This window comes from Coregonus lavaretus (assembly GCF_964263955.1).
Source record: "Coregonus lavaretus genome assembly, contig: HAP1_SCAFFOLD_2183, whole genome shotgun sequence".
Taxonomy (NCBI): Eukaryota; Metazoa; Chordata; class Actinopteri; order Salmoniformes; family Salmonidae; genus Coregonus; species Coregonus lavaretus.
Window position 1 is genome coordinate 963 of NW_028165696.1, and position 26,172 is coordinate 27,134.

The 26,172-nt window shown below is 42.1% G+C and overlaps 1 protein-coding gene across 1 annotated transcript in view; it reads left to right on the forward strand.

The window, feature by feature from the left end:
• Nucleotides 1–3,401: 3,401 nt before the first annotated feature.
• The window catches only part of LOC311115585 (extracellular sulfatase Sulf-1-like), a gene marked incomplete at its 5' end in the record, with an annotated part of 32,390 nt that continues 9,619 nt past the window's right edge, over nt 3,402–26,172 (forward strand). The window contains 8 exons of the mRNA XM_084190745.1: nt 3,402–3,537; nt 5,100–5,304; nt 6,663–6,900; nt 7,009–7,105; nt 7,570–7,664; nt 12,739–12,911; nt 15,155–15,297; nt 15,662–15,788. Of these exons, the coding sequence (XP_084046871.1) occupies nt 3,402–3,537; nt 5,100–5,304; nt 6,663–6,900; nt 7,009–7,105; nt 7,570–7,664; nt 12,739–12,911; nt 15,155–15,297; nt 15,662–15,788 (1,214 nt within the window). The remainder of the gene's footprint in view (nt 3,538–5,099; nt 5,305–6,662; nt 6,901–7,008; nt 7,106–7,569; nt 7,665–12,738; nt 12,912–15,154; nt 15,298–15,661; nt 15,789–26,172) is intronic.

Here is a 26,172-nt window from a genome sequence, read left to right on the forward strand (position 1 = left end):
TGAGCAATGAACATTAGAACGGTGGAAATGTGTCCTTTAGTCTGGAGTCCAAATTGGAGATTTTTGGTTCCATCCGCCGTGTCTTTGTGAGACGCGGTGTGGGTGAACGGATGATCTCCGCATGTGTATTTCCCACTGTAAAGCAAGGAGGAGGAGGTGTTATGGTGTTGGGGTACTTTGCTGGTGACACTGTCTGTGATTTATTTAGAATTCAAGGCACACTTAACCAGCATGGCTACCACAGCATTCTGCAGCGATATGCCATCCCATCTGGTTTGGGCTTAGTGGGACTATCATTTGTTTTTCAACAGGACAATGACCCAACACACCTCCAGGCTGTGTAAGGGCTATTTTACCAAGAAGGAGAGTGATGGATTTCTGCATCAGATGACCTGGCCTCCACAATCCCCCGACCTCAACCCAATTGAGATCGTTTGGGATGAGTCGGACCACAGAGTGAAGGAAAAGCAGCCAACAAGTGCTCAGCATATATGGGAAGTCCTTCAAGACTGCTGAAAATGCATTCCAGGTGAAGCTGGTTGAGAGAATGCCAAGCGTGTGAAAAGCTGTCATCAAGGCAAAGGGTGGCTACTTTGAAGAATCTAAAATCTTTTTTAAAAAATGATTTGTTTAACACTTTTTTGTTTACTACATGATTCCATATGTGTTATTTCATAGTTTTGATGTCTTCACTATTATTCTACAATGTAGAAAATAGTACAAATTAAGAAAACTAAGGCACTGCATCGCAGTGCTAACTGTGCCACTAGAGATCCTGGTTCGAATCCAGGCTCTGTCGCAGCCGGCCGCGACCGGGAGACTCATGGGCGGCGCACAATTGGCCCAGCGTCGTCCAGGGTAGGGGAGGGAATGGCCGGCAGGGATGTAGCTCAGTTGATAGAGCATGGCGTTTGCAACGCCAGGGTTGTGGGTTCGATTCCCACGGGGGGCCAGTATAAAAAAAAATATATGTATTCACTAACTGTAAGTCGCTCTGGATAAGAGCGTCTGCTAAATGACTAAAATGTAAATGTAAATGTAAAAACCCTTGAATGAGTAGGTGTGTCCAAACTTTTGAATGGTATCGTATATTTAACCTTTATTTAACTTGGCAAGTCAGTTAAGAACAAATTCTTATTTACAATGACGGCCTACACCGGCCAAACCCGGCCAACGCTGGGCCAATTGTGAGCCGCCTTATGGGACTCCCAATCACGACCGGGTTGTGATACAGCCTGGAATCTAACCAGGGTCTGTAGTGAGATGCAGTGCCTTAGACTGCTGCGCCACTCGGTGGGCTCAAACAAGACATTAATAAAGAGAGGGGTGGGCTCAAACAAGACATTAATAAAGAGAGGGGTGGGCTCAAACAAGACATTAATAAAGAGAGGGGTGGGCTCAATCAACAGAACGAGTGTGATGTATGAGTGTATGGGGAGGGTAGGGTTGCGATTTGGATATGAACCCGGTTTAGGGTAAGGGGCGGGATCAAAATCAAATCAAATTGTATTTGTCACATGCGGCGAATACAACAGGTATAGACCCTACCGTGAAATGCTTACTTACAAGCCCTTAACCAACAATACAGTTTTAAGAAAGAATACCCGCAACAACAAAAAAATACAATATAAAATAATATGAAATAAAAGTAACAAATAATTAAAGAGCAGCAGTAAAAATAACAATAGCGAGGCTATATACAGGGGGTACCGGTACCGAGTCAATGTGCGGGGGCACCGGTTAGTCGAGGTAATATGTACATGTAGGTAGAGTTATTAAAGTGACTATGCATAGATAATAAACAGAGAGTAGCAGCAGCATAAAAGAGGGGGGGGGGGACAATGCATATAGTCTGGGTAGCCATTTGATTAGATGTTCAGGAGTCTTATGGCTTGGAGGTAGAAGCTGTTTAGAAGCCTAGTGGACCTAGACTTGGCGCTCCGGTACCGCTTGCTGTGCGGTAGCAGAGAGAACAGTCTATGACTAGGGAGGCTGGAGTCTTTGACAATTTTGAGGGCCTTCCTCTGACACCGCCTGGTATAGAGGTCCTGGATGGCAGGATTGGGGTTAGGATAAAGTTTAGGGTAAAGGCGGGATGGGGTTAGCCTCGTCATTGGGACGCAGCCATTGATTGGTGTTGCAGCAGCCCCTGCTCTCCCGCTGCTGTTTACATGACGGGGAACATCATTGTGTGTGAAATTAAAGACTGGTGAAAAATTGCCAAAGACTGCCACCCTAGTCAAGGACTGTTCTCTCTGTACCTCTGTCCTAACCCTGACCTGTACCTCTATCCTGTCCTAACCCTGACCTGTACCTCTGTCCTGTCCTAACCCTGACCTGTACCTCTGTCCTGTCCTAACCCTGACCTGTACCTCTGTCCTGTCCTAACCCTGACCTGTACCTCTGTCCTGTCCTAACCCTGACCTGTACCTCTGTCCTGTCCTAACCCTGACCTGTACCTCTGTCCTGTCCTAACCCTGACCTGTACCTCTGTCCTGTCCTAACCCTGACCTTTACATTTGTCCTGTCCTAACCCTGACCTGTACCTCTGTCCTGTCCTAACCCTGACCTGTACCTCTGTCCTGTCCTAACCCTGACCTGTACCTCTGTCCTGTCCTAACCCTGACCTGTACCACTGTCCTGTTCTAACCCTGACCTGTACCTCTGTCCTGTCCTAACCCTGACCTGTACCTCTGTCCTGTCCTAACCCTGACCTCTACCACTGTCCTGTCCTAACCCTGACCTGTACCTCTGTCCTGTCCTAACCCTGACCTGTACCTCTGTCCTGTCCTAACCCTGACCTGTACCTCTATCCTGTCCTGTCCTAACCCTGACCTGTACCTCTGTCCTGTCCTAACCCTGACCTGTACCTCTGTCCTGTCCTAACCCTGACCTGTACCTCTATCCTGTCCTGTCCTAACCCTGACCTCTACCTCTGTCCTGTCCTAACCCTGACCTGTACCTCTGTCCTGTCCTAACCCTGACCTGTACCTCTGTCCTGTCCTAACCCTGACCTGTCCCTCTGTCCTGTCCTAACCCTGACCTGTACCTCTGTCCTGTCCTAACCCTGACCTGTACCTCTGTCCTGTCCTAACCCTGACCTGTACCTCTGTCCTAACCCTGACCTGTACCTCTGTCCTGTCCTAACCCTGACCTGTACCTCTGTCCTGTCCTAACCCTGACCTGTACCTCTGTCCTGTCCTAACCCTGACCTGTACCTCTGTCCTGTCCTAACCCTGACCTGTACCTCTGTCCTGTCCTAACCCTGACCTGTACCTCTGTCCTGTCCTAACCCTGACCTGTACCTCTGTCCTGTCCTAACCCTGACCTGTACCTCTGTCCTGTCCTAACCCTGACCTGTACCACTGTCCTAACCTCCACCTCATGTGTCTCCTCTACAGAAAACTCCTGAGGAAGAAGGAGGACAGAGGAGGCAGTTCAACCACCCAGAACACAAACAGCCTGCCCAAATACAAGAAGGTCAAAGAGGTTTGTCAACAGGCAGAGTTCCAGACGCCATGCCAACAGCCTGGACAGGTATTTGTATGCGCGGACGCACACAGACAAACACACGTGCACATTCACTAAAGCATCCCCCTCATGATCTCACATGCTATATACAGAACCTGGGGGTTCCCCCACAGACTGACAAGTTGGATTTCCTCCACTTTGTTCCAGTAACTGTCTTTGCCAGTGGCAGAGGTCATAAAGTAGAAACCGTCCACTGCATTGTAGTCTGTCTTAGCCATAGCTCACAGCATATACACTTGGTGGCCAGTTTATTAGGTACATCCATCTAGTACCCCCCTTTGCCCCCAGAACAGCCTGAATTCTTCGGGGCATGGAAACGTTGCTCAATTGGTCTCAAGGGACCTAACGTGTGCCAGGAAAACATTTCCCCACACCATTACCCCACCACCACCACCACCAGCCTGTACCGTTGGCACCAGGCAGGATGGGGCCATGGACTCATGCTGCTTACGCCAAATCCTGACTCTGCCATCAACATGACGCAACAGGAACCGGGATTCGTCGGACCAGGCAATGTTTTTCCACTCCTCAATTGTCCAGTGTTGGTGATTGCGTACCCACTGGATCCGCTTCTTCTTGTTTCTAGCTGACAGGAGTGGAACCAGGTGTGGTAGTCTGCTGCAATAGCCAATCCGTGACAAGGACCGCTGAGTTGTGCGTTCCGAGATGCTGTTCTGCACACTGCTGTTGTACTGCGCCGTTATTTGTCTGTTTGTGACCCGCCTGTTAGTTTGCACGATTCTTGCCATTCTCCTTCGACCTCTCATCAACGAGCTGTTTTCGACCCACAGGACTGCCGCTGACTGGATGTTTTTTGTTTGTCGCACCATTCTTGGTAAACCCTATACTGTCGTGTGTGAAAAGCCCAGGAGGCCGGCCGTTTCTGAGATATTGGAACCAGCATGCCTTGCACCGCGATCATACCAAGCTGAAGGTCGCTTAGGTCACTAGTTTTGCCCATTCTAACATTCAATCGAACAGTAACTGAATGCCTCGATGCCTGTCTGCCTGCTTTACATAGCAAGCCATGGCCACGTCTGTAAGAGCGAACCATTTTGGTGAACGGGCCACTGAGTGTACAAAACATTAGGAACATGACATGAACTGACCAGGTGAATCCAGGTGAAAGCTATGATCCCTTATTGATGTCACTTGTTAAATCCACTTCAATCAATGTAGATCAGTGGTCACTTTCTGAGTCAAAATGCAAGCCAAGATCTACCGTTTTTTTTTTTTACATGACTTAAAAAACATAAGCCTATGCAACATTAACCAATTAAAAACAGCAGAATGATCCAGTTAATCTCATGATGGTTCTGGTTTCACTTTCTCTTCAGGATTCTGTATCTTTCCCACAGCGTCAGTCTGTGATCTGGTTGGGATGTCTGTCTGTCGTTCAGTCGGCCTGCCTACGTGTTGTTCTGACAAGCTGCAAAGAATAGGGTGCCATTTGGGATGCAACAAATGACTTGAAATACCTTTTTACATTACAGGGGACGAATAAAAACTAATCTCATCCACCACTAAAATATAACCCTGTTCTCTCTGTCCTCGTCTCTCTTCTCCAGAAGTGGCACTGTGTGGAGGAGATCACGGGGAAGTGGCGGATCCAGAAGTGTAAGGGAGATGGACTAAAGGAGGGCCCCAGGAAGAGGGCCCCCAGCCTGAGGCCTCTCAGCAGCTACGACAGTAGGGAGATGGAACCCTGTGACTGTGGTCCTGACCGACCGGGACGAGCACACCTCCAGTTCCCACCCTCCTCTGGAGAACCAGGTGAGTGGGGTGGAGGGGTGGAGCTGGGGATGGAGGGGTTGAGTGTTATGGGACGGGGACAGGGGTTGTGGGGACGAGGCTGAGGCCAGGGATGAGGGCTGGAGGGGTGAGATGGAGATGGGGCTGGGGAAACCAGAGTTGGATCTGAGCTGGAGCTGCATGGCCATAGAATGCTAATGTTCAAAAGATGGGTCTTATCATGGACTCGGGTTATCTTAGTGACAGTTTCTGGGGGACCGTGAATGGAGCTGTGGTTATAGGGGGTTATTTTAGGGACAGTTTCTGGGGGAACGGGGATGGAGCTGTGGTTATAGGGGGTTATTTTAGGGACAGTTTCTGGGGGTCCGGGGATGGTTCTGGGGTTATAGGGGGTTATTTTAGGGACAGTTTCTAGGGGACCGGGGATGGAGCTGGGGTTATAGGGGGTTATCTTAGGGACAGTTTCTGGGGGGCCGTGAATGGAGCTGGGGTTGAGACTGAGGCTGATGAAGGTTCAGGCCGGCAAGGGAGTAGTGTACTGAGCGGTCTGCCCAACGCATCACCGGGGGCACACTGCCTGCAGCACACCCGCAATAACATCTTCTAAATATGTGTATGTGACCAATACAATTTGATTTTGATTTTGATTTGAACATATGTCTCTCTGTGGATGTACCGCTCTGTATTAAAGCCTGTGTGTGCATAGCTATGGGAATGATGACCATGTCTGTGTCTGCCAGAGCCTTGATTTACTGCTCAGGATTATGCAGGGCTATAAAGAGAGGCCGATGCAGAGGAGGGAGACAGACGAATAGACCTTCTGACTTTAGTTCACTGGTCTGGTGGATGTAGTTGAGTTTAGAAAGCGCTCTGTCATGTCTGCTATGTATCTGGTTGTTTGGAACGTTGTGGCACCACCTACTGGACTAAAGAGACATTGCTACTGAATGGACTTTTCACATTCAATTCATTTCAGTATATCTTTGTTGACTAGAAAGGGGAATTTGTTTGCAGAAATGACAGGAAAACAAAATGACATACATACTCCATACCAACATACTTAGGTAAAGTGTGGTCCTCTGTAGCTCAGCTGGTAGAGCATGGCGCTTGTAACGCCAGGGTAGTGGGTTCGATCCCCAGGACCACAGAAACAATTTATGCACACATGACTGTAAGTCGCTTTGGATAAAAGCGTCTGCTAAATGGCATATTATTATTATTAAAGAAGTTAGAAATGTATGTTAAATTTGATTCATCGTGTGAATCTTTATCACTGTGGGTTGTCTGTTGTGTTTGTTGTGTCTGTCGTGTCTGAGATAAATCTATAAAAATGGCACAAGAAAAGAGTGTTAAACTCTCTCTGTTATAATATCTATTAGGCTACAGGCCTCGTACTCGACCCACCAGATCTCTCTCCGTGGAGTTCGAAGGACAGATCTATGACAGTGACCTCGCGGCAGACGCCCAGTCAGCCATGCAGAGACGTGTCATCAGAAAGCGCCACTATGAGCAGGAGGACCCCGAGTTCTCCTTGGAGTCAGACGACAGGTCAGAGGAGATGCTGGCGGATGATACCAACGCCGTGGTGTACCCCAACTCTGTCAAGGTCACACACAAGTATGACATCGTTCCTACCAAGGGAATTTTCCCTAGCCAAAGTCTGCTTAACTTGCTCTTTGGGGTGTTTGGCCTGGGTTGCAGTTAAGGCCTTTGCCCCTCTCCCAGGTGTTACTTCCTGATGAATGACACGGTCCACTGTGAGAGAGAGATCTACTCTTCCTCTAGAGCCTGGAAGGACCATAAGAGCTATGTGGACCAGGAGGTTAGTCTGTCTCTTTACATCACATAACAGTCCTGTCTGATCTCTTTCCTCTATACATCATATAACAGTCCTGTCTGATCTCTCCTCTATACATCATATAACAGTCCTGTCTGATCTCTTTCCTCTATACATCATATAACAGTCCTGTCTGATCTCTCCTCTATTCATCACATAACAGTCCTGTCTGATCTCTTTCCCTCACCTATCCTTCCTTCCTTCCTTCTATATCAGCTACTCTCTCTCTCTCTCTCTCTCTCTCTCTCTCTCTCTCTCTCTCTCTCTCTCTCTCTCTCTCTCTCTCTCTCTCTCTCTCTCTCTCTCTCTCTCTCTCTCTCTCTCTCTCTCTCTCTCTCTCTCTCTCTCTCTCTCTCTCTCTCTCTCTCTCTCTCTCTTTCTCTCTCTCTCTCTCTCTCTCTCTCTCTCTCTCATCACTCTGTGTGAAAGTATGCTTCATATGATTGCAGATCGAGGCCCTTCAGGACAAGATCAAGAACCTTCGGGAGGTCAGGGGTCATCTGAAGAGAAGGCGACCTGACGAGTGTGACTGTGGAAAGAAGAGGTTGGTGTCTGTTTACTTACCTTTCTAAAAAGTATTATTAATGCCTCCTCATTCATATGGGTATGAGCTAACTTGCCTAAATATGACTGTACTGTATAGCCTCGTTGTTGGATGTGAATGAAAATAAATATTATGTGACTGTGGCAAAAAGAGGTCAGTATTAAAGACAAACATTGAAGAAGGCGTCAGTATTAAAGACCAACATTAAATGTAATGGCAAAATTTAGATTTCCGTCTAAATAGACAGACCCAAAAGTAACTGCTATTCATGTGTAATTACATGATTCTGACATGCCAAAACTTGGGATATTTGGAAAGAAGACATCTGGGAGATGATGAGGAAATTATCAGAAGATAGGAGTTACATAGTTCAGAATACACAAGATCAAGCACACACAAAATAACTGTTTTTTAGTTTTTCGTGGTATAAGTGGATTATTGATGGCCATAGCTGGAAACACATCAGATGTCTGTAAATTAGATAATTCCAGTGCTATTACATATTTGTAATCCCTAAATGCTATTTGTTTAGTATAAAATCACAATTTCTACCATATCAACCTCACTCAAACATTGTGGTGGTGTTATGGGGTATCCAGGGTACATTCAAGTGTCCTTTAAACCTCTCCAAAGTGTCCGAATGTGGTAATTGCACTGTTTTTGCACACTGGATGTGCCTAAAAGTTTTTGTTCACTATAAAAACTAAATTTCCTCTCTCAAACATTGTGGTGGTGTCGGGGGACATACAGGGGACATACAAATGTTTTTTCAACCTCTCCAAAGTTCCTGAACGTTTAGCCTAGGCATATCCAATGTATTGGTCCCACATACAAATGAACTGTTTACAAAAACAATATAAAAGCAACAGATATACATTAAAAATATATATAAAAATGTCTTATCAAACACAAACTTGGTTACACACATGTCCTTCACTAAAAAAGATGCAAAAATAGAAATAAGCGGCACTATTTACAAAATGGCATTCGTGTTCGTTTTACACACCAGGTGTAGATGATTAGATTTCACTTTCACCGTAGCTTGTGCATGTCTAGATAGTCTTTGAAGCGGTCCCTCTCTGCCAGGAAACAAAACGCAAACTGGCATTTTGGACAGAAGATCTGGCATTTCACCCTCCCAGTGAACTAATATGAAACATAGTCAAAAACTAAACTACTTTGTTATATAACATTGAAATGACCTGTTACATAGGCCTATGTAAACTAAATCCAAAGCACAAAAAGCAGAAAACTTATAAAAAATGAAATTCATATAGTAAATTAGCTATATAAAGTCATGAAAATAATTTACTTACAGATCTAAAATTGGATCCTTCTAGACCTCCTCATTGTCCAAATCGCTCCCCTGATCCGAGTCCGATTATTCATAGCTGCCTTCTTTTTAGCTTCCTGTTCAATATTCTTAGTTTTAAACTTTTTTTTACCCCCCTTTAGAAGCCATCTTTTATGCTAAAGCGATGAAATCTTTTTACAATGTAATGGAGCGTGCTCGGTGCGTCTCGTCTCTGAGCCAGGTAGCAATAGTTCACATTACGCATAAAAGGTTCTAGGTCTTGCTTTGTCCCACCCAGGTCAACTGCATATGCCTGGAAAGCTTATCTCATTGGCTACAAGACTGTCAAGGTGCCATAGTAGCAAATCCCCTGTGTAGTGGATGCCTTCAGCGCGTAAGCAGGCAACGTCATATTTTTGATGCGCAAATATATAGTCACTTGGTTGACATTCGATGCTGCCATTAAGTCATACATCATCAGATAACATTGGCAATAGGCTAGATTTGTTCCTACCAACCTAAGGATTGTAGCTATATCTCAAACACAGACCAAATCTAAGCTTACCTTGTAAGATGTTTGCTGTTTGGTGAAAACGTTGTGTAAAATAAACATTTTGACTCTCTGGGCTGGTGATCAATAATGGTAGGTCACAGGCAGACAAATAAGATATCCTCATGATCTGTGGAGTCCCGGATTTCAGTTTGTATCAATGTATTCCGTGTTTATTTCCTTTATGCTTCACAATGCTAACCGGAATGTAGGTAGCAGCCATCTTGAAAGAGGTCATCGGCTCGGCCTCGCCTTATACATTCGTATGCCCATATATGGTAGTAAGTCACAACAAATATTTTAAGGAACAGATCAATAGCCAAGATACTCAGCTTTCCGCAGACACCCTGCTTTTGCAGATAGGGGCTACCGTTCTCATATCAGACTGAATTGAATAAAAAAAACATCTAATAGGGTCCACAAATATGGGGACTTTACATTTAAGAGGTTAAAGAAAATTGTGATAAATAACAAAGTATACCAGTTTAATTTAAGGACCAAAGAATTGACAGCTGTGCCATACAGATTGCAAAATAGTTGGGAAGAGATTTTCGATGTACTGATTCCATGACATATTATGAACTGATACACAAAACTACGCTGGATTCAAAACTTAGTTTTTCAGTTTAAATGATTATAAAAAATTATTGCAACCAATAGAATGGTATATATATATGGGGGATACAACCATCACAGCTCTGCAGATCTTTCTGCGAAGAGACAGAATCATTATATTGTTTTGGTACTGTCCATGTGTAGCTTGTTTTTGATTGCAGGTTCAGGAATGGCTGAAGAATTGCAATATTTACATGGAGCTAACTTTGCAAATAGCACTGCTGGGTGATTTGAAAAGTCATAGTCAATCGATCGATAATATAATTATACTCTTAGCAAAAAAACATTTATCTTCAATTTACAGTCTGTAGAAACTATGAGAATAGAAAGGTTCAGAACTTTTGTGAAACATCACATCACAGTTGAAAAATATAAGGCAAATAGAAATCAAAACTGGATGGTCTTCAGAGATAGATGGGAGGGGTTGAGGGTAGATGAGGCTGGGACTCAAAATAAACAATAGATAACTAATGTTAAATATACTGTCTCCGTAAAATGTATATAGTATGTATAGGCTGGAAGTAGAAGCCTAAGTGTTGTCCATTAGTTTACTCCAATTAGGGGAGGGTGTTAGGGGAAAATCTTGCACACAGCCATGCAATCTCCATAGACAAACATTGGCAGTAGAATGGCCTTACTGAAGAGCTCAGTGACTTTCAACGTGGCACTGTCATAGGATGCCACCTTTCCAACAAGTCAGTTCAACAAATCTCTGCCTTGCTAGAGCTGCCCCGGTCAACCGTAAGTGCTGTTATTGTGTAGTGGAAACGTCTAGGAGCAACAACGGCTCAGCCACGAAGTGGTAGGCCACACAAGTTCACAGAACAGGACCGCCGAGTGCTGAAGAGCATAAAAAGTGTCTGTCCTCGGTTGAAACACTCACTACCAAGTTCCAAACTACCTCTGGAAGCAACATCAGCACACAAACTGTTCATCGGGAGCTTCATGAAACGGGTTTTCATGGCTGAGCAGCCACACACAAGCCTAAAATCACCATGCGCAATGCCAAGCATCGGCTGGAGTGGTGTAAAGCTCGCCGCCATTGGACTCTGGAGCAGTGGAAACGCGTTCTCTGGAGTGATGAATCACGCTTCACCATCTGGCAGTCCAACGGACAAATCTGGGTTTGGCGGATGCCAGGAGAAAGCTACCTGCCCCAACGCCCAGTGCCAACTGTAAAGTTTGGTGGAGGAGGAATAATGGTCTGGGGCTGTTGTTCGTGGTTCGGGCTAGGCCCCTTAGCTCCAGTGAAGGGAAATCTTAACGCTACAGCATACAATGACATTCTAGACAATTTGTGCTTCCAACTTTGTGGCAACAGTTTGGGGAAGGCCCTTTCCTGTTTCAGCATGACAATGCCCCCGTGGACAAAGCAAGGTCTATACAGAAATGGTTTGTCGAGATCGGTGTGGAAGAATTTGACTGGCCTGCACAGAGTCCTGACCTCAACCCCATCGAACACCTTTGGGATGAATTGGAACGCCGACTGCGAGCCAGGCCTAATCGCCCAACATCAGTGCCCGACCTCACTAATGCTCTTGTGGCTGAATGGAAGCAAGTCCCCGCAGCAATGTTCCAACATCTAGTGGAAAGCCTTCCCAGAAGAGTGGAGGCTGTTATAGCAGCAAAGGGGAGACAAACTCCATATTAATGCCCATGATTTTGGAATGAGATGTTCGACGAGCAGGTGTCCACATACTTTTGGTCACGTAGTCTATATTTCCCCCCAAAACATTATATAGGGGATTGGAATTGATGCAGACAATTACATTAATAGAAGCCACAATCTATCTGCAATATCAAAGCTGATCTACCACCATAAGAAAAGTCTAAAATAGAGGTCAGTAATGTACCCAAATATGTGTACTGTTTCTAAACATAGAACAAAAGCACTGGTATAATGCTCCCAAAGTGACTGTAGGCCAACTTTTAGACCACAAAACTCTTTGTCATTTCTAAATGGCCATTGGCTGCTCTGGGTGGTTACATCATGCCAGTGTACCGGAGAACAGCAGGATCTGATGTGACTATGAGAGGTTTCTCTAAGAGTAGACCTCTTCCATTATGGTATATTATCATTGTTATCTGCTGTTGAAGCTTTTTTTTAGAGAGGAGGAAACAAAAAAGAGGCACCACATTTAGTTGGAGAGAGACACTACTACAGCTTTAGGAGAGAGACACAGGGAGAAAACCAGATACTGTAGCAAAGGAGATAGACACAGAGAGAAAACCAGATACTACAGCAAAGGAGAGAGACACAGGGAGAAAACCAGATACTACAGCAAAGGAGAGAGACACAGGGAGAAAACCAGATACTGTAGCAAAGGAGAGAGACACAGGGAGAAAACCAGATACTACAGCAAAGGAGATAGACACAGGGAGAAAACCAGATACTACAGCAAAGGAGAGAGGTCTGGAAGTGATCGTCCCAAGTTGCAGCAGGAACCCAATACCATGACTCAGACTGAATGGAATCAGCCTGTCCCTCTGACACAGTAGCCGTCGCCTTGCACCAGGAGGTTGCATCCGGATTGGCACACGTTTCCCTATATAATGCACTACTTTGGTGTGTCTGTGATCTTCTTGGTGGGTGTGTCTGTCTGTCCGTCATGCAGGGAGGCGGTCCAGGAAGTGGATGGGAAGACCCAGCTGTTGAACGAGATCAGGAGGAAGAAGAAGGAGAGGAAAGAGAGGAAGAGGCAGAAGAAGGGGGATGACTGTAGTCTACCTGGTCTGACATGTTTCACTCACAACAACGACCACTGGCAGACCGCCCCCTTCTGGAACCGTACGTTACTACACTGTTAATACACTGTTACTACAAGTTACTACACCGTCACTACACCGTTACTACACCGTTACTACACTGTTACTACACCATTACAACACCATTACTACACCGTTACTACACTGTTACTACACCGTTACTACACCATTACAACACCATTACTACACCGTTACTACACTGTTACTACACCGTTACTACACCATTACAACACCATTACTACACCGTTACTACACTGTTACTACACCGTTACTACACCATTACAACACCATTACTACACCGTTACTACACTGTTAGTAGTTAACCCTGTTGTCCCTCCTGTCCTCCTCCAGTCGGAGGGTTCTGTTCTAGTTAGTAGTTAACCCTGTTGTCCCTCCTGTCCTCCTCCAGTCGGAGGGTTCTGTTCTAGTTAGTAGTTAACCCTGTTGTCCCTCCTGTCCTCCTCCAGTCGGAGGGTTCTGTTCTAGTTAGTAGTTAACCCTGTCGTCCCTCCTGTCCTCGTCCAGTCGGAGGGTTCTGTTCTAGTTAGTAGTTAACCCTGTTGTCCCTCCTGTCCTCCTCCAGTCGGAGGGTTCTGTTCTAGTTAGTAGTTAACCCTGTTGTCCCTCCTGTCCTCCTCCAGTCGGAGGGTTCTGTTCTAGTTAGTAGTTAACCCTGTTGTCCCTCCTGTCCTCCTCCAGTCGGAGGGTTCTGTTCTAGTTAGTAGTTAACCCTGTTGTCCCTCCTGTCCTCCTCCAGTCGGAGGGTTCTGTTCTAGTTAGTAGTTAACCCTGTTGTCCCTCCTGTCCTCCTCCAGTCGGAGGGTTCTGTTCTAGTTAGTAGTTAACCCTGTTGTCCCTCCTGTCCTCCTCCAGTCGGAGGGTTCTGTTCTAGTTAGTAGTTAACCCTGTTGTCCCTCCTGTCCTCCTCCAGTCGGAGGGTTCTGTTCTAGTTAGTATTTAACCCTGTTGTCCCTCCTGTCCTCGTCCAGTCGGAGGGTTCTGTTCTAGTTAGTAGTTAACCCTGTTGTCCCTCCTGTCCTCCTCCAGTCGGAGGGTTCTGTTCTAGTTAGTAGTTAACCCTGTTGTCCCTCCTGTCCTCCTCCAGTCGGAGGGTTCTGTTCTAGTTAGTAGTTAACCCTGTTGTCCCTCCTGTCCTCCTCCAGTCGGAGGGTTCTGTTCTAGTTAGTAGTTAACCCTGTTGTCCCTCCTGTCCTCCTCCAGTCGGAGGGTTCTGTTCTAGTTAGTAGTTAACCCTGTTGTCCCTCCTGTCCTCCTCCAGTCGGAGGGTTCTGTTCTAGTTAGTAGTTAACCCTGTTGTCCCTCCTGTCCTCCTGCAGTCGGAGGGTTCTGTTCTAGTTAGTAGTTAACCCTGTTGTCCCTCCTGTCCTCCTCCAGTCGGAGGGTTCTGTTCTAGTTAGTAGTTAACCCTGTTGTCCCTCCTGTCCTCCTCCAGTCGGAGGGTTCTGTTCTAGTTAGTAGTTAACCCTGTTGTCCCTCCTCTCCTCCTCCAGTCGGAGGGTTCTGTTCTAGTTAGTAGTTAACCCTGTTGTCCCTCCTGTCCTCCTCCAGTCGGAGGGTTCTGTTCTAGTTAGTAGTTAACCCTGTTGTCCCTCCTGTCCTCCTCCAGTCGGAGGGTTCTGTTCTAGTTAGTAGTTAACCCTGTTGTCCCTCCTGTCCTCCTCCAGTCGGAGGGTTCTGTTCTAGTTAGTAGTTAACCCTGTTGTCCCTCCTGTCCTCCTCCAGTCGGAGGGTTCTGTTCTAGTTAGTAGTTAACCCTGTTGTCCCTCCTGTCCTCCTCCAGTCGGAGGGTTCTGTTCTAGTTAGTAGTTAACCCTGTTGTCCCTCCTGTCCTCCTCCAGTCGGAGGGTTCTGTTCTAGTTAGTAGTTAACCCTGTTGTCCCTCCTGTCCTCCTCCAGTCGGAGGGTTCTGTTCTAGTTAGTAGTTAACCCTGTTGTCCCTCCTGTCCTCCTCCAGTCGGAGGGTTCTGTTCTAGTTAGTAGTTAACCCTGTTGTCCCTCCTGTCCTCCTCCAGTCGGAGGGTTCTGTTCTAGTTAGTAGTTAACCCTGTTGTCCCTCCTGTCCTCCTCCAGTCGGAGGGTTCTGTTCTAGTTAGTAGTTAACCCTGTTGTCCCTCCTGTCCTCCTCCAGTCGGAGGGTTCTGTTCTAGTTAGTAGTTAACCCTGTTGTCCCTCCTGTCCTCCTCCAGTCGGAGGGTTCTGTTCTAGTTAGTAGTTAACCCTGTTGTCCCTCCTGTCCTCCTCCAGTAGGAGGGTTCTGTGCCTGCACCAGTTCCAACAACAACACCTACTGGTGCGTGAGGACCATCAACGAGACACACAACACCCTGTTCTGTGAGTTCGCTACGGGCTTCCTCGAGTACTTTGACCTCAACCACGACCCCTATCAGGTGAGTGGACTCCTCTCCCCTTCCAGATACCTTTCAGTAGCCGGTTGTGTTTTCTGTCTATCAAAAACTATGTATTAACGTGTGTGAGTTTGTCTGTGTGTGTCCGTGTGTGTCTGTCTGTGTGTGTCTGTGTGTGTCTGTGTGTGTCTGTCTGTGTGTGTCTGTGTGTGTCTGTGTGTGTCTGTCTGTGTGTGTCTGTGTGTGTCTGTCTGTGTGTGTCGGTGTCTGTCTGTGTGTGTCTGTCTGTGTGTGTCTGTGTGTGTCTGTGTGTGTCTGTTTCTGTGTGTGTCTGTGTGTGTCTGTGTGTGTCTGTGTGTGTCTGTGTGTGTCTGTGTGCCTCCGTGTGTGTGTCTGTGTCTTATAGCTGACCAACGTGGTGTATTCAGTGGATAGAGAGGTGCTGAACACCCTCCATGCCCAGCTGATGGAGATGAGGAGCTGCCAGGGACACAAGCAGTGTAACCCCCGACCCAAAGGCCTGGACACAACAGGTAAACACACACATATTACTACAGTGATACTACAGTGCTACTAAAGTACTACTTTTAGTACTACTACAGTGATACTACAGTACTACTATTAGTACTACTACAGTGATACTACAGTGATACTACAGTACTACTATTACTACTACTTTTAGTACTACTACAGTGATACTACAGTACTACTATTAGTACTACTACAGTGATACTACAGTACTACTATTAGTACTACTACAGTGATACTACAGTGATACTACAGTACTACTATTAGTACTACTACAGTGATACTACAGTACTACTATTAGTACTACTACAGTGATACTACAGTGATAGTACATTACTACTATTAGTACTACTACAGTGATACTACAGTGATACTACAGTACTACTATTACTACTACTTTTAGTACTACTACAGTGGTACTACAGTGATACTACAGTACTACTATTGGGGCGGAGCACAATTGGCCCAGCGTCGTCCAGGGTAGGGGAGGGAATGGCTGGAAGGGATGTAGCTCAGTTGGTAGAGCATGGCGTTTGCAACGCCAGGGTTGTGGGTTCGATTCCCACGGGGAGCCAGTATGAAAAATTAAAAAAATAATGTATGCACTTAACTGTAAGTCGCTCTGGATAAGAGCGTCTGCTAAATGACAAAAATGTAAATGTAAATGTGAAATGTACTATTAGTACTACTACAGTGATACTACAGTGATACTACAGTACTACTACAGTGATACTACAGTACTACTATTAGTACTACTACAGTAATACTACAGGACTACTATTAGTAATACTACAGTGATACTACAGAACTACTATTAGTACTACTACAGTGATACTACAGTACTACTACAGTGATACTACAGTGATACTACAGTACTACTACAGTGATACTGCGGTGATACTACAGGACTAATATTAGTACTACTACAGTAATACTACAGGACTACGATTAGTACTACTACAGTGATACTACAGTACTACTATTAGTACTACTACAGTGATACTACAGTACTAATATTAGTACTACTACAGTGATGCTACAGTACTACTACAATACAGTACTACAAGTGATTTTAATTTAGGAAATCCGTTCCAAATATTGGTTGTAAACAAATGTAAGCAAGGTTTGAAATGATTATTTTTTAGTCAAATGTTATCTGTTTGGCCTTTGAGGTCAATTTGCAGTCTACAAATTATTTGTAATTATGTTCCGGCCCCCTGAACATCCGCTCAAGAAAAAAATCTACCTGTGACTGAATCTAGTTGATGATCCCTGGTCTACTGTATAGGGTGAAGTGGATGATCCCTGGTCTACTGTATAGGGTGAAGTGGATGATCCCTGGTCTACTGTATAGGGTGAAGTGGATGATCCCTGGTCTACTGTATAGGGTGAAGTGGATGATCCCTGGTCTACTGTATAGGGTGAAGTGGATGATCCCTGGTCTACTGTATAGGGTGAAGTGGATGATCCCTGGTCTACTGTATAGGGTGAAGTGGATGATCCCTGGTCTACTGTATAGGGTGAAGTGGATGATCCCTGGTCTACTGTATAGGGTGAAGTGGATGATCCCTGGTCTACTGTATAGGGTGAAGTGGATGATCCCTGGTCTACTGTATAGGGTGAAGTGGATGATCCCTGGTCTACTGTATAGGGTGAAGTGGATGATCCCTGGTCTACTGTATAGGGTGAAGTGGATGATCCCTGGTCTACTGTATAGGGTGAAGTGGATGATCCCTGGTCTACTGTATAGGGTGAAGTGGATGATCCCTGGTCTACTGTATAGGGTGAAGTGGATGATCCCTGGTCTACTGTATAGGGTGAAGTGGATGATCCCTGGTCTACTGTATAGGGTGAAGTGGATGATCCCTGGTCTACTGTATAGGGTGAAGTGGATGATCCCTGGTCTACTGTATAGGGTGAAGTGGATGATCCCTGGTCTACTGTATAGGGTGAAGTGGATGATCCCTGGTCTACTGTATAGGGTGAAGTGGATGATCCCTGGTCTACTGTATAGGGTGAAGTGGATGATCCCTGGTCTACTGTATAGGGTGAAGTGGATGATCCCTGGTCTACTGTATAGGGTGAAGTGGATGATCCCTGGTCTACTGTATAGGGTGAAGTGGATGATCCCTGATCTACTGTATAGGGTGAAGTGGATGATCCCTGGTCTACTGTATAGGGTGAAGTGGATGATCCCTGGTCTACTGTATAGGGTGAAGTGGATGATCCCTGGTCTACTGTATAGGGTGAAGTGGATGATCCCTGGTCTACTGTATAGGGTGAAGTGGATGATCCCTGGTCTACTGTATAGGGTGAAGTGGATGATCCCTGATCTACTGTATAGGGTGAAGTGGATGATCCCTGGTCTACTGTATAGGGTGAAGTGGATGATCCCTGGTCTACTGTATAGGGTGAAGTGGATGATCCCTGGTCTACTGTATAGGGTGAAGTGGATGATCCCTGGTCTACTGTATAGGGTGAAGTGGATGATCCCTGGTCTACTGTATAGGGTGAAGTGGATGATCCCTGATCTACTGTATAGGGTGAAGTGGATGATCCCTGGTCTACTGTATAGGGTGAAGTGGATGATCCCTGGTCTACTGTATAGGGTGAAGTGGATGATCCCTGGTCTACTGTATAGGGTGAAGTGGATGATCCCTGGTCTACTGTATAGGGTGAAGTGGATGATCCCTGATCTACTGTATAGGGTGAAGTGGATGATCCCTGATCTACTGTATAGGGTGAAGTGGATGATCCCTGGTCTACTGTATAGGGTGAAGTGGATGATCCCTGGTCTACTGTATAGGGTGAAGTGGATGATCCCTGGTCTACTGTATAGGGTGAAGTGGATGATCCCTGGTCTACTGTATAGGGTGAAGTGGATGATCCCTGATCTACTGTATAGGGTGAAGTGGATGATCCCTGGTCTACTGTATAGGGTGAAGTGGATGATCCCTGGTCTACTGTATAGGGTGAAGTGGATGATCCCTGGTCTACTGTATAGGGTGAAGTGGATGATCCCTGGTCTACTGTATAGGGTGAAGTGGATGATCCAAGGTCTACTGTATAGGGTGAAGTGGATGATCCCTGGTCTACTGTATAGGGTGAAGTGGATGATCCCTGGTCTACTGTATAGGGTGAAGTGGATGATCCCTGGTCTACTGTATAGGGTGAAGTGGATGATCCCTGGTCTACTGTATAGGGTGAAGTGGATGATCCCTGGTCTACTGTATAGGGTGAAGTGGATGATCCCTGGTCTACTGTATAGGGTGAAGTGGATGATCCCTGGTCTACTGTATAGGGTGAAGTTGATGATCCCTGGTCTACTGTATAGGGTGAAGTGGATGATCCCTGGTCTACTGTATAGGGTGAAGTGGATGATCCCTGGTCTACTGTATAGGGTGAAGTGGATGATCCCTGATCTACTGTATAGGGTGAAGTGGATGATCCCTGGTCTACTGTATAGGGTGAAGTGGATGATCCCTGGTCTACTGTATAGGGTGAAGTGGATGATCCCTGGTCTACTGTATAGGGTGAAGTGGATGATCCCTGGTCTACTGTATAGGGTGAAGTGGATGATCCCTGGTCTACTGTATAGGGTGAAGTGGATGATCCCTGGTCTACTGTATAGGGTGAAGTGGATGATCCCTGGTCTACTGTATAGGGTGAAGTGGATGATCCCTGGTCTACTGTATAGGGTGAAGTGGATGATCCCTGGTCTACTGTATAGGGTGAAGTGGATGATCCCTGATCTACTGTATAGGGTGAAGTGGATGATCCCTGGTCTACTGTATAGGGTGAAGTGGATGATCCCTGGTCTACTGTATAGGGTGAAGTGGATGATCCCTGGTCTACTGTATAGGGTGAAGTGGATGATCCCTGGTCTACTGTATAGGGTGAAGTGGATGATCCCTGGTCTACTGTATAGGGTGAAGTGGATGATCCCTGATCTACTGTATAGGGTGAAGTGGATGATCCCTGGTCTACTGTATAGGGTGAAGTGGATGATCCCTGGTCTACTGTATAGGGTGAAGTGGATGATCCCTGGTCTACTGTATAGGGTGAAGTGGATGATCCCTGGTCTACTGTATAGGGTGAAGTGGATGATCCCTGGTCTACTGTATAGGGTGAAGTTGCCCCTAGATGCTGATCCTGGGTCAGTTTGGCATTTTCCCCACTAATAGTTAATGTTAGGATTGGGGGAGGGGAAAGCTGATCCTAGACCTGTACTTAGGAGCAGGTTCCCTCTGGTATGGTACAGAGTCCACTACAGAACAGAGACCACTACAGAACAGAGACCACTACAGAACAGAGTCCAATACAGAACAGAGTCCAATACAGAACAGAGACCAATACAGAACAGAGACCAATACAGAACAGAGACCACTACAGAACAGAGACCACTACAGAACAGAGTCCAATACAGAACAGAGACCAATACAGAACAGAGACCAATACAGAACAGAGACCAATACAGAACAGAGACCACTACAGAACAGAGACCACTACAGAACAGAGTCCAATACAGAACAGAGACCAATACAGAACAGAGACCAATACAGAACAGAGACCACTACAGAACAGAGTCCAATACAGAACAGAGACCAATACAGAACAGAGACCACTACAGAACAGAGACCACTACAGAACAGAGACCACTACAGAACAGAGTCCAATACAGAACAGAGACCAATACAGAACAGAGACCACTACAGAACAGAGACCAATACAGAACAGAGACCACTACAGAACAGAGTCCAATACAGAACAGAGACCACTACAGAACAGAGTCCAATACAGAACAGAGTCCAATACAGAACAGAGACCACTACAGAACAGAGTCCAATACAGAACAGAGACCACTACAGAACAGAGTCCAATACAGAACAGAGACCACTACAGAACAGAGTCCAATACAGAACAGAGTCCAATACAGAACAGAGACCACTACAGAACAGAGTCCAATACAGAACAGAGACCAATACAGAACAGAGTCCAATACAGAACAGAGACCAATACAGAACAGAGACCACTACAGAACAGAGACCAATACAGAACAGAGACCACTACAGAACAGAGTCCAATACAGAACAGAGACCACTACAGAACAGAGTCCAATACAGAACAGAGTCCAATACAGAACAGAGACCACTACAGAACAGAGTCCAATACAGAACAGAGACCACTACAGAACAGAGTCCAATACAGAACAGAGACCACTACAGAACAGAGTCCAATACAGAACAGAGTCCAATACAGAACAGAGACCACTACAGAACAGAGTCCAATACAGAACAGAGTCCAATACAGAACAGAGACCACTACAGAACAGAGACCACTACAGAACAGAGACCAATACAGAACAGAGACCACTACAGAACAGAGTCCAATACAGAACAGAGACCACTACAGAACAGAGTCCAAAACAGAACAGAGACCAGTACAGAACAGAGTCCAATACAGAACAGAGACCAATACAGAACAGAGACCAATACAGAACAGAGTCCAATACAGAACAGAGACCACTACAGAACAGAGACCAATACAGAACAGAGACCACTACAGAACAGAGTCCAATACAGAACAGAGACCACTACAGAACAGAGTCCAATACAGAACAGAGTCCAATACAGAACAGAGACCACTACAGAACAGAGTCCAATACAGAACAGAGACCACTACAGAACAGAGTCCAATACAGAACAGAGACCACTACAGAACAGAGTCCAATACAGAACAGAGTCCAATACAGAACAGAGACCACTACAGAACAGAGTCCAATACAGAACAGAGTCCAATACAGAACAGAGACCACTACAGAACAGAGACCACTACAGAACAGAGTCCAATACAGAACAGAGACCACTACAGAACAGAGACCACTACAGAACAGAGACCAATACAGAACAGAGACCAATACAGAACAGAGTCCAATACAGAACAGAGTCCAATACAGAACAGAGACCACTACAGAACAGAGTCCAATACAGAACAGAGTCCAATACAGAACAGAGACCACTACAGAACAGAGACCACTACAGAACAGAGACCATTACAGAACAGAGTCCAATACAGAACAGAGACCAATTACAGAACAGACACTGAAACGGATCGGAAAACAGACAGTCTATTGGTTGATCAGGGTAAACAGTAAATCCTAGTGGTAACACTTTCTATGAAGGACATACATATAATGCTTTATAATATCCTCTATAATATCCTCTGTAATATCCTTTATAATATCCTCTATAATATCCTCTATAATATCCTTTATAATATCCTCTATAATATCCTTTATAATATCCTTTATAATATCCTTTATAATATCCTTTAAAATATCCTTTATAATATCCTCTATAATATCCTCTATAATATCCTCTATAATATCCTCTATAGTATCCTCTATAATATCTATAATATCCTCTATAATATCCTCTATAATATCCTCTATAATATCCTCTATAATATCCTTTATAATATCCTCTATAATATCCTCTATAATATTCTCTATAATATCTATAATATCCTTTATAATATCCTCTATAATATCCTTTATAATATCCTCTATAATATCCTCTATAATATCCTCTATAATATCATTTATAATATCCTCTATAATATCCTCTATAATATCCTCTATAATATCCTCTATAATATCCTTTATAATATCCTCTATAATATCCTCTATAATATCCTCTATAATATCCTTTATAATATCCTCTATAATATCCTCTATAATATCCTTTATAATATCCTTTATAATATCCTTTAAAATATCCTTTATAATATCCTCTATAATATCCTCTATAATATCCTCTATAATATCCTCTATAGTATCCTCTATAATATCTATAATATCCTCTATAATATCCTTTATAATATCCTCTATAATATCCTCTATAATATCCTTTATAATATCCTCTATAATATCCTCTATAATATTCTCTATAATATCTATAATATCCTTTATAATATCCTCTATAATATCCTTTATAATATCCTCTATAATATCCTCTATAATATCCTCTATAATATCATTTATAATATCCTCTATAATATCCTCTATAATATCCTCTATAATATCCTCTATAATATCCTCTATAATATCCTTTATAATATCCTCTATAATATCCTCTATAATATCCTTTATAATATCCTCTATAATATCCTCTATAGTATCCTCTATAATATCTATAATATCCTCTATAATATCCTCTATAATATCCTTTATAATATCCTCTATAATATCCTCTATAATATCCTTTATAATAACCTCTATAATATCCTCTATAATATCCTCTATAATATCCTCTATAGTATCCTCTATAATATCTATAATATCCTCTATAATATCCTCTATAATATCCTCTAATATCCTCTATAATATCCTCTATAATATCCTTTATAATATCCTCTATAATATTCTCTATAATATCCTCTATAATATCCTCTATAATATCTATAATATCCTCTATAATATCCTCTATAATATCCTCTATAATATCCTTTATAATATCCTCTATAATATCCTCTATAATATCCTCTATAATATCCTCTATAGTATCCTCTATAATATCTATAATATCCTCTATAATATCCTCTATAATATCCTCTATAATATCCCTTATAATATCCTCTATAATATCCTCTATAATATCTATAATATCCTCTATAATATCCTTTATAATATCCTCTATAATAACCTCTATAATATCCTCTATAGTATCCTCTATAATATTCTCTATAATATCTATAATATCTATAATACCCTCTATAATATCCTCTATAATATCCTCTAATATCCTCTATAATATCCTCTATAATTTCCTTTATAATATCCTCTATAATATTCTCTATAATATCCTCTATAATATCCTCTATAATATCTATAATATCCTCTATAATATCCTCTATAATATCCTCTATAATATCCTTTATAATATCCTCTATAATATCCTCTATAATATCCTCTATAATATCCTCTATAGTATCCTCTATAATATCTATAATATCCTCTATAATATCCTCTATAATATCCTCTATAATATCCCTTATAATATCCTCTATAATATCCTCTATAATATCTATAATATCCTCTATAATATCCTTTATAATATCCTCTATAATAACCTCTATAATATCCTCTATAGTATCCTCTATAATATTCTCTATAATATCTATAATATCTATAATATCCTCTATAATATCCTTTATAATATCCTCTAATATCCTCTATAATATCCTCTATATTATCCTTTATAATATCCTCTATAATATTTATAATATCCTCTATAATATCCTCTATAATATCCTTTATAATATCCTCTATAATATCCTCTATAATATCCTTTATAATATCCTCTATAGTATCCTCTATAATATCCTCTATAATATCTATAATATCCTCTATAATATCCTCTATAATATCCTCTATAATAACCTCTATAATATCCTTTATAATATCCTCTATAATATCCTCTATAGTATCCTCTATAATATCCTCTATAATATCTATAATATCCTCTATAATATCCTCTATAATATCCTCTATAATATCCTTTATAATATCCTCTATAATATCCCCTATAGTATCCTCTATAATATCCTCTATAATATCTATAATATCCTCTATAATATCCTTTATAATATCCTCTATAATATCTATAATATCCTCTATAATATCCTCTATAATATCCTTTATAATATCCTCTATAATATCCTCTATAATATACTATATAATAGCCTCTATAGTATCCTCTATAATATCCTCTATAATATCCTCTATAATATCTATAATATCCTCTATAAAATCCTTTATAATATCCTCTATAATATCCTCTATAATATACTATATAATATCCTCTATAGTATCCTCTATAATATCCTCTATGATATCCTCTATAATATCCTCTATAATATCCTCTATAATATCTATAATATCTATAATATTCTCTATAATATCTATAATATCTATAATACCCTCTATAATATCCTCTATAATATCCTCTAATATCCTCTATAATATCCTCTATAATATCCTTTATAATATCCTCTATAATATTCTCTATAATATCCTCTATAATATCCTCTATAATATCTATAATATCCTCTATAATATCCTCTATAATATCCTCTATAATATCCTTTATAATATCCTCTATAATATCCTCTATAATATCCTCTATAATATCCTCTATAGTATCCTCTATAATATCTATAATATCCTCTATAATATCCTCTATAATATCCTCTATAATATCCCTTATAATATCCTCTATAATATCCTCTATAATATCTATAATATCCTCTATAATATCCTTTATAATAACCTCTATAATAACCTCTATAATATCCTCTATAGTATCCTCTATAATATTCTCTATAATATCTATAATATCTATAATATCCTCTATAATATCCTTTATAATATCCTCTAATATCCTCTATAATATCCTCTATATTATCCTTTATAATATCCTCTATAATATTTATAATATCCTCTATAGTATCCTCTATAATATTCTCTATAATATCTATAATATCTATAATACCCTCTATAATATCCTCTATAATATCCTCTAATATCCTCTATAATATCCTCTATAATATCCTTTATAATATCCTCTATAATATTCTCTATAATATCCTCTATAATATCCTCTATAATATCTATAATATCCTCTATAATATCCTCTATAATATCCTCTATAATATCCTTTATAATATCCTCTATAATATCCTCTATAATATCCTCTATAATATCCTCTATAGTATCCTCTATAATATCTATAATATCCTCTATAATATCCTCTATAATATCCTCTATAATATCCCTTATAATATCCTCTATAATATCCTCTATAATATCTATAATATCCTCTATAATATCCTTTATAATATCCTCTATAATAACCTCTATAATATCCTCTATAGTATCCTCTATAATATTCTCTATAATATCTATAATATCTATAATATCCTCTATAATATCCTTTATAATATCCTCTAATATCCTCTATAATATCCTCTATATTATCCTTTATAATATCCTCTATAATATTTATAATATCCTCTATAATATCCTCTATAATATCCTTTATAATATCCTCTATAATATCCTCTATAATATCCTTTATAATATCCTCTATAGTATCCTCTATAATATCCTCTATAATATCTATAATATCCTCTATAATATCCTCTATAATATCCTCTATAATAACCTCTATAATATCCTTTATAATATCCTCTATAATATCCTCTATAGTATCCTCTATAATATCCTCTATAATATCTATAATATCCTCTATAATATCCTTTATAATATCCTCTATAATATCCTCTATAATATCCTTTATAATATCCTCTATAATATCCCCTATAGTATCC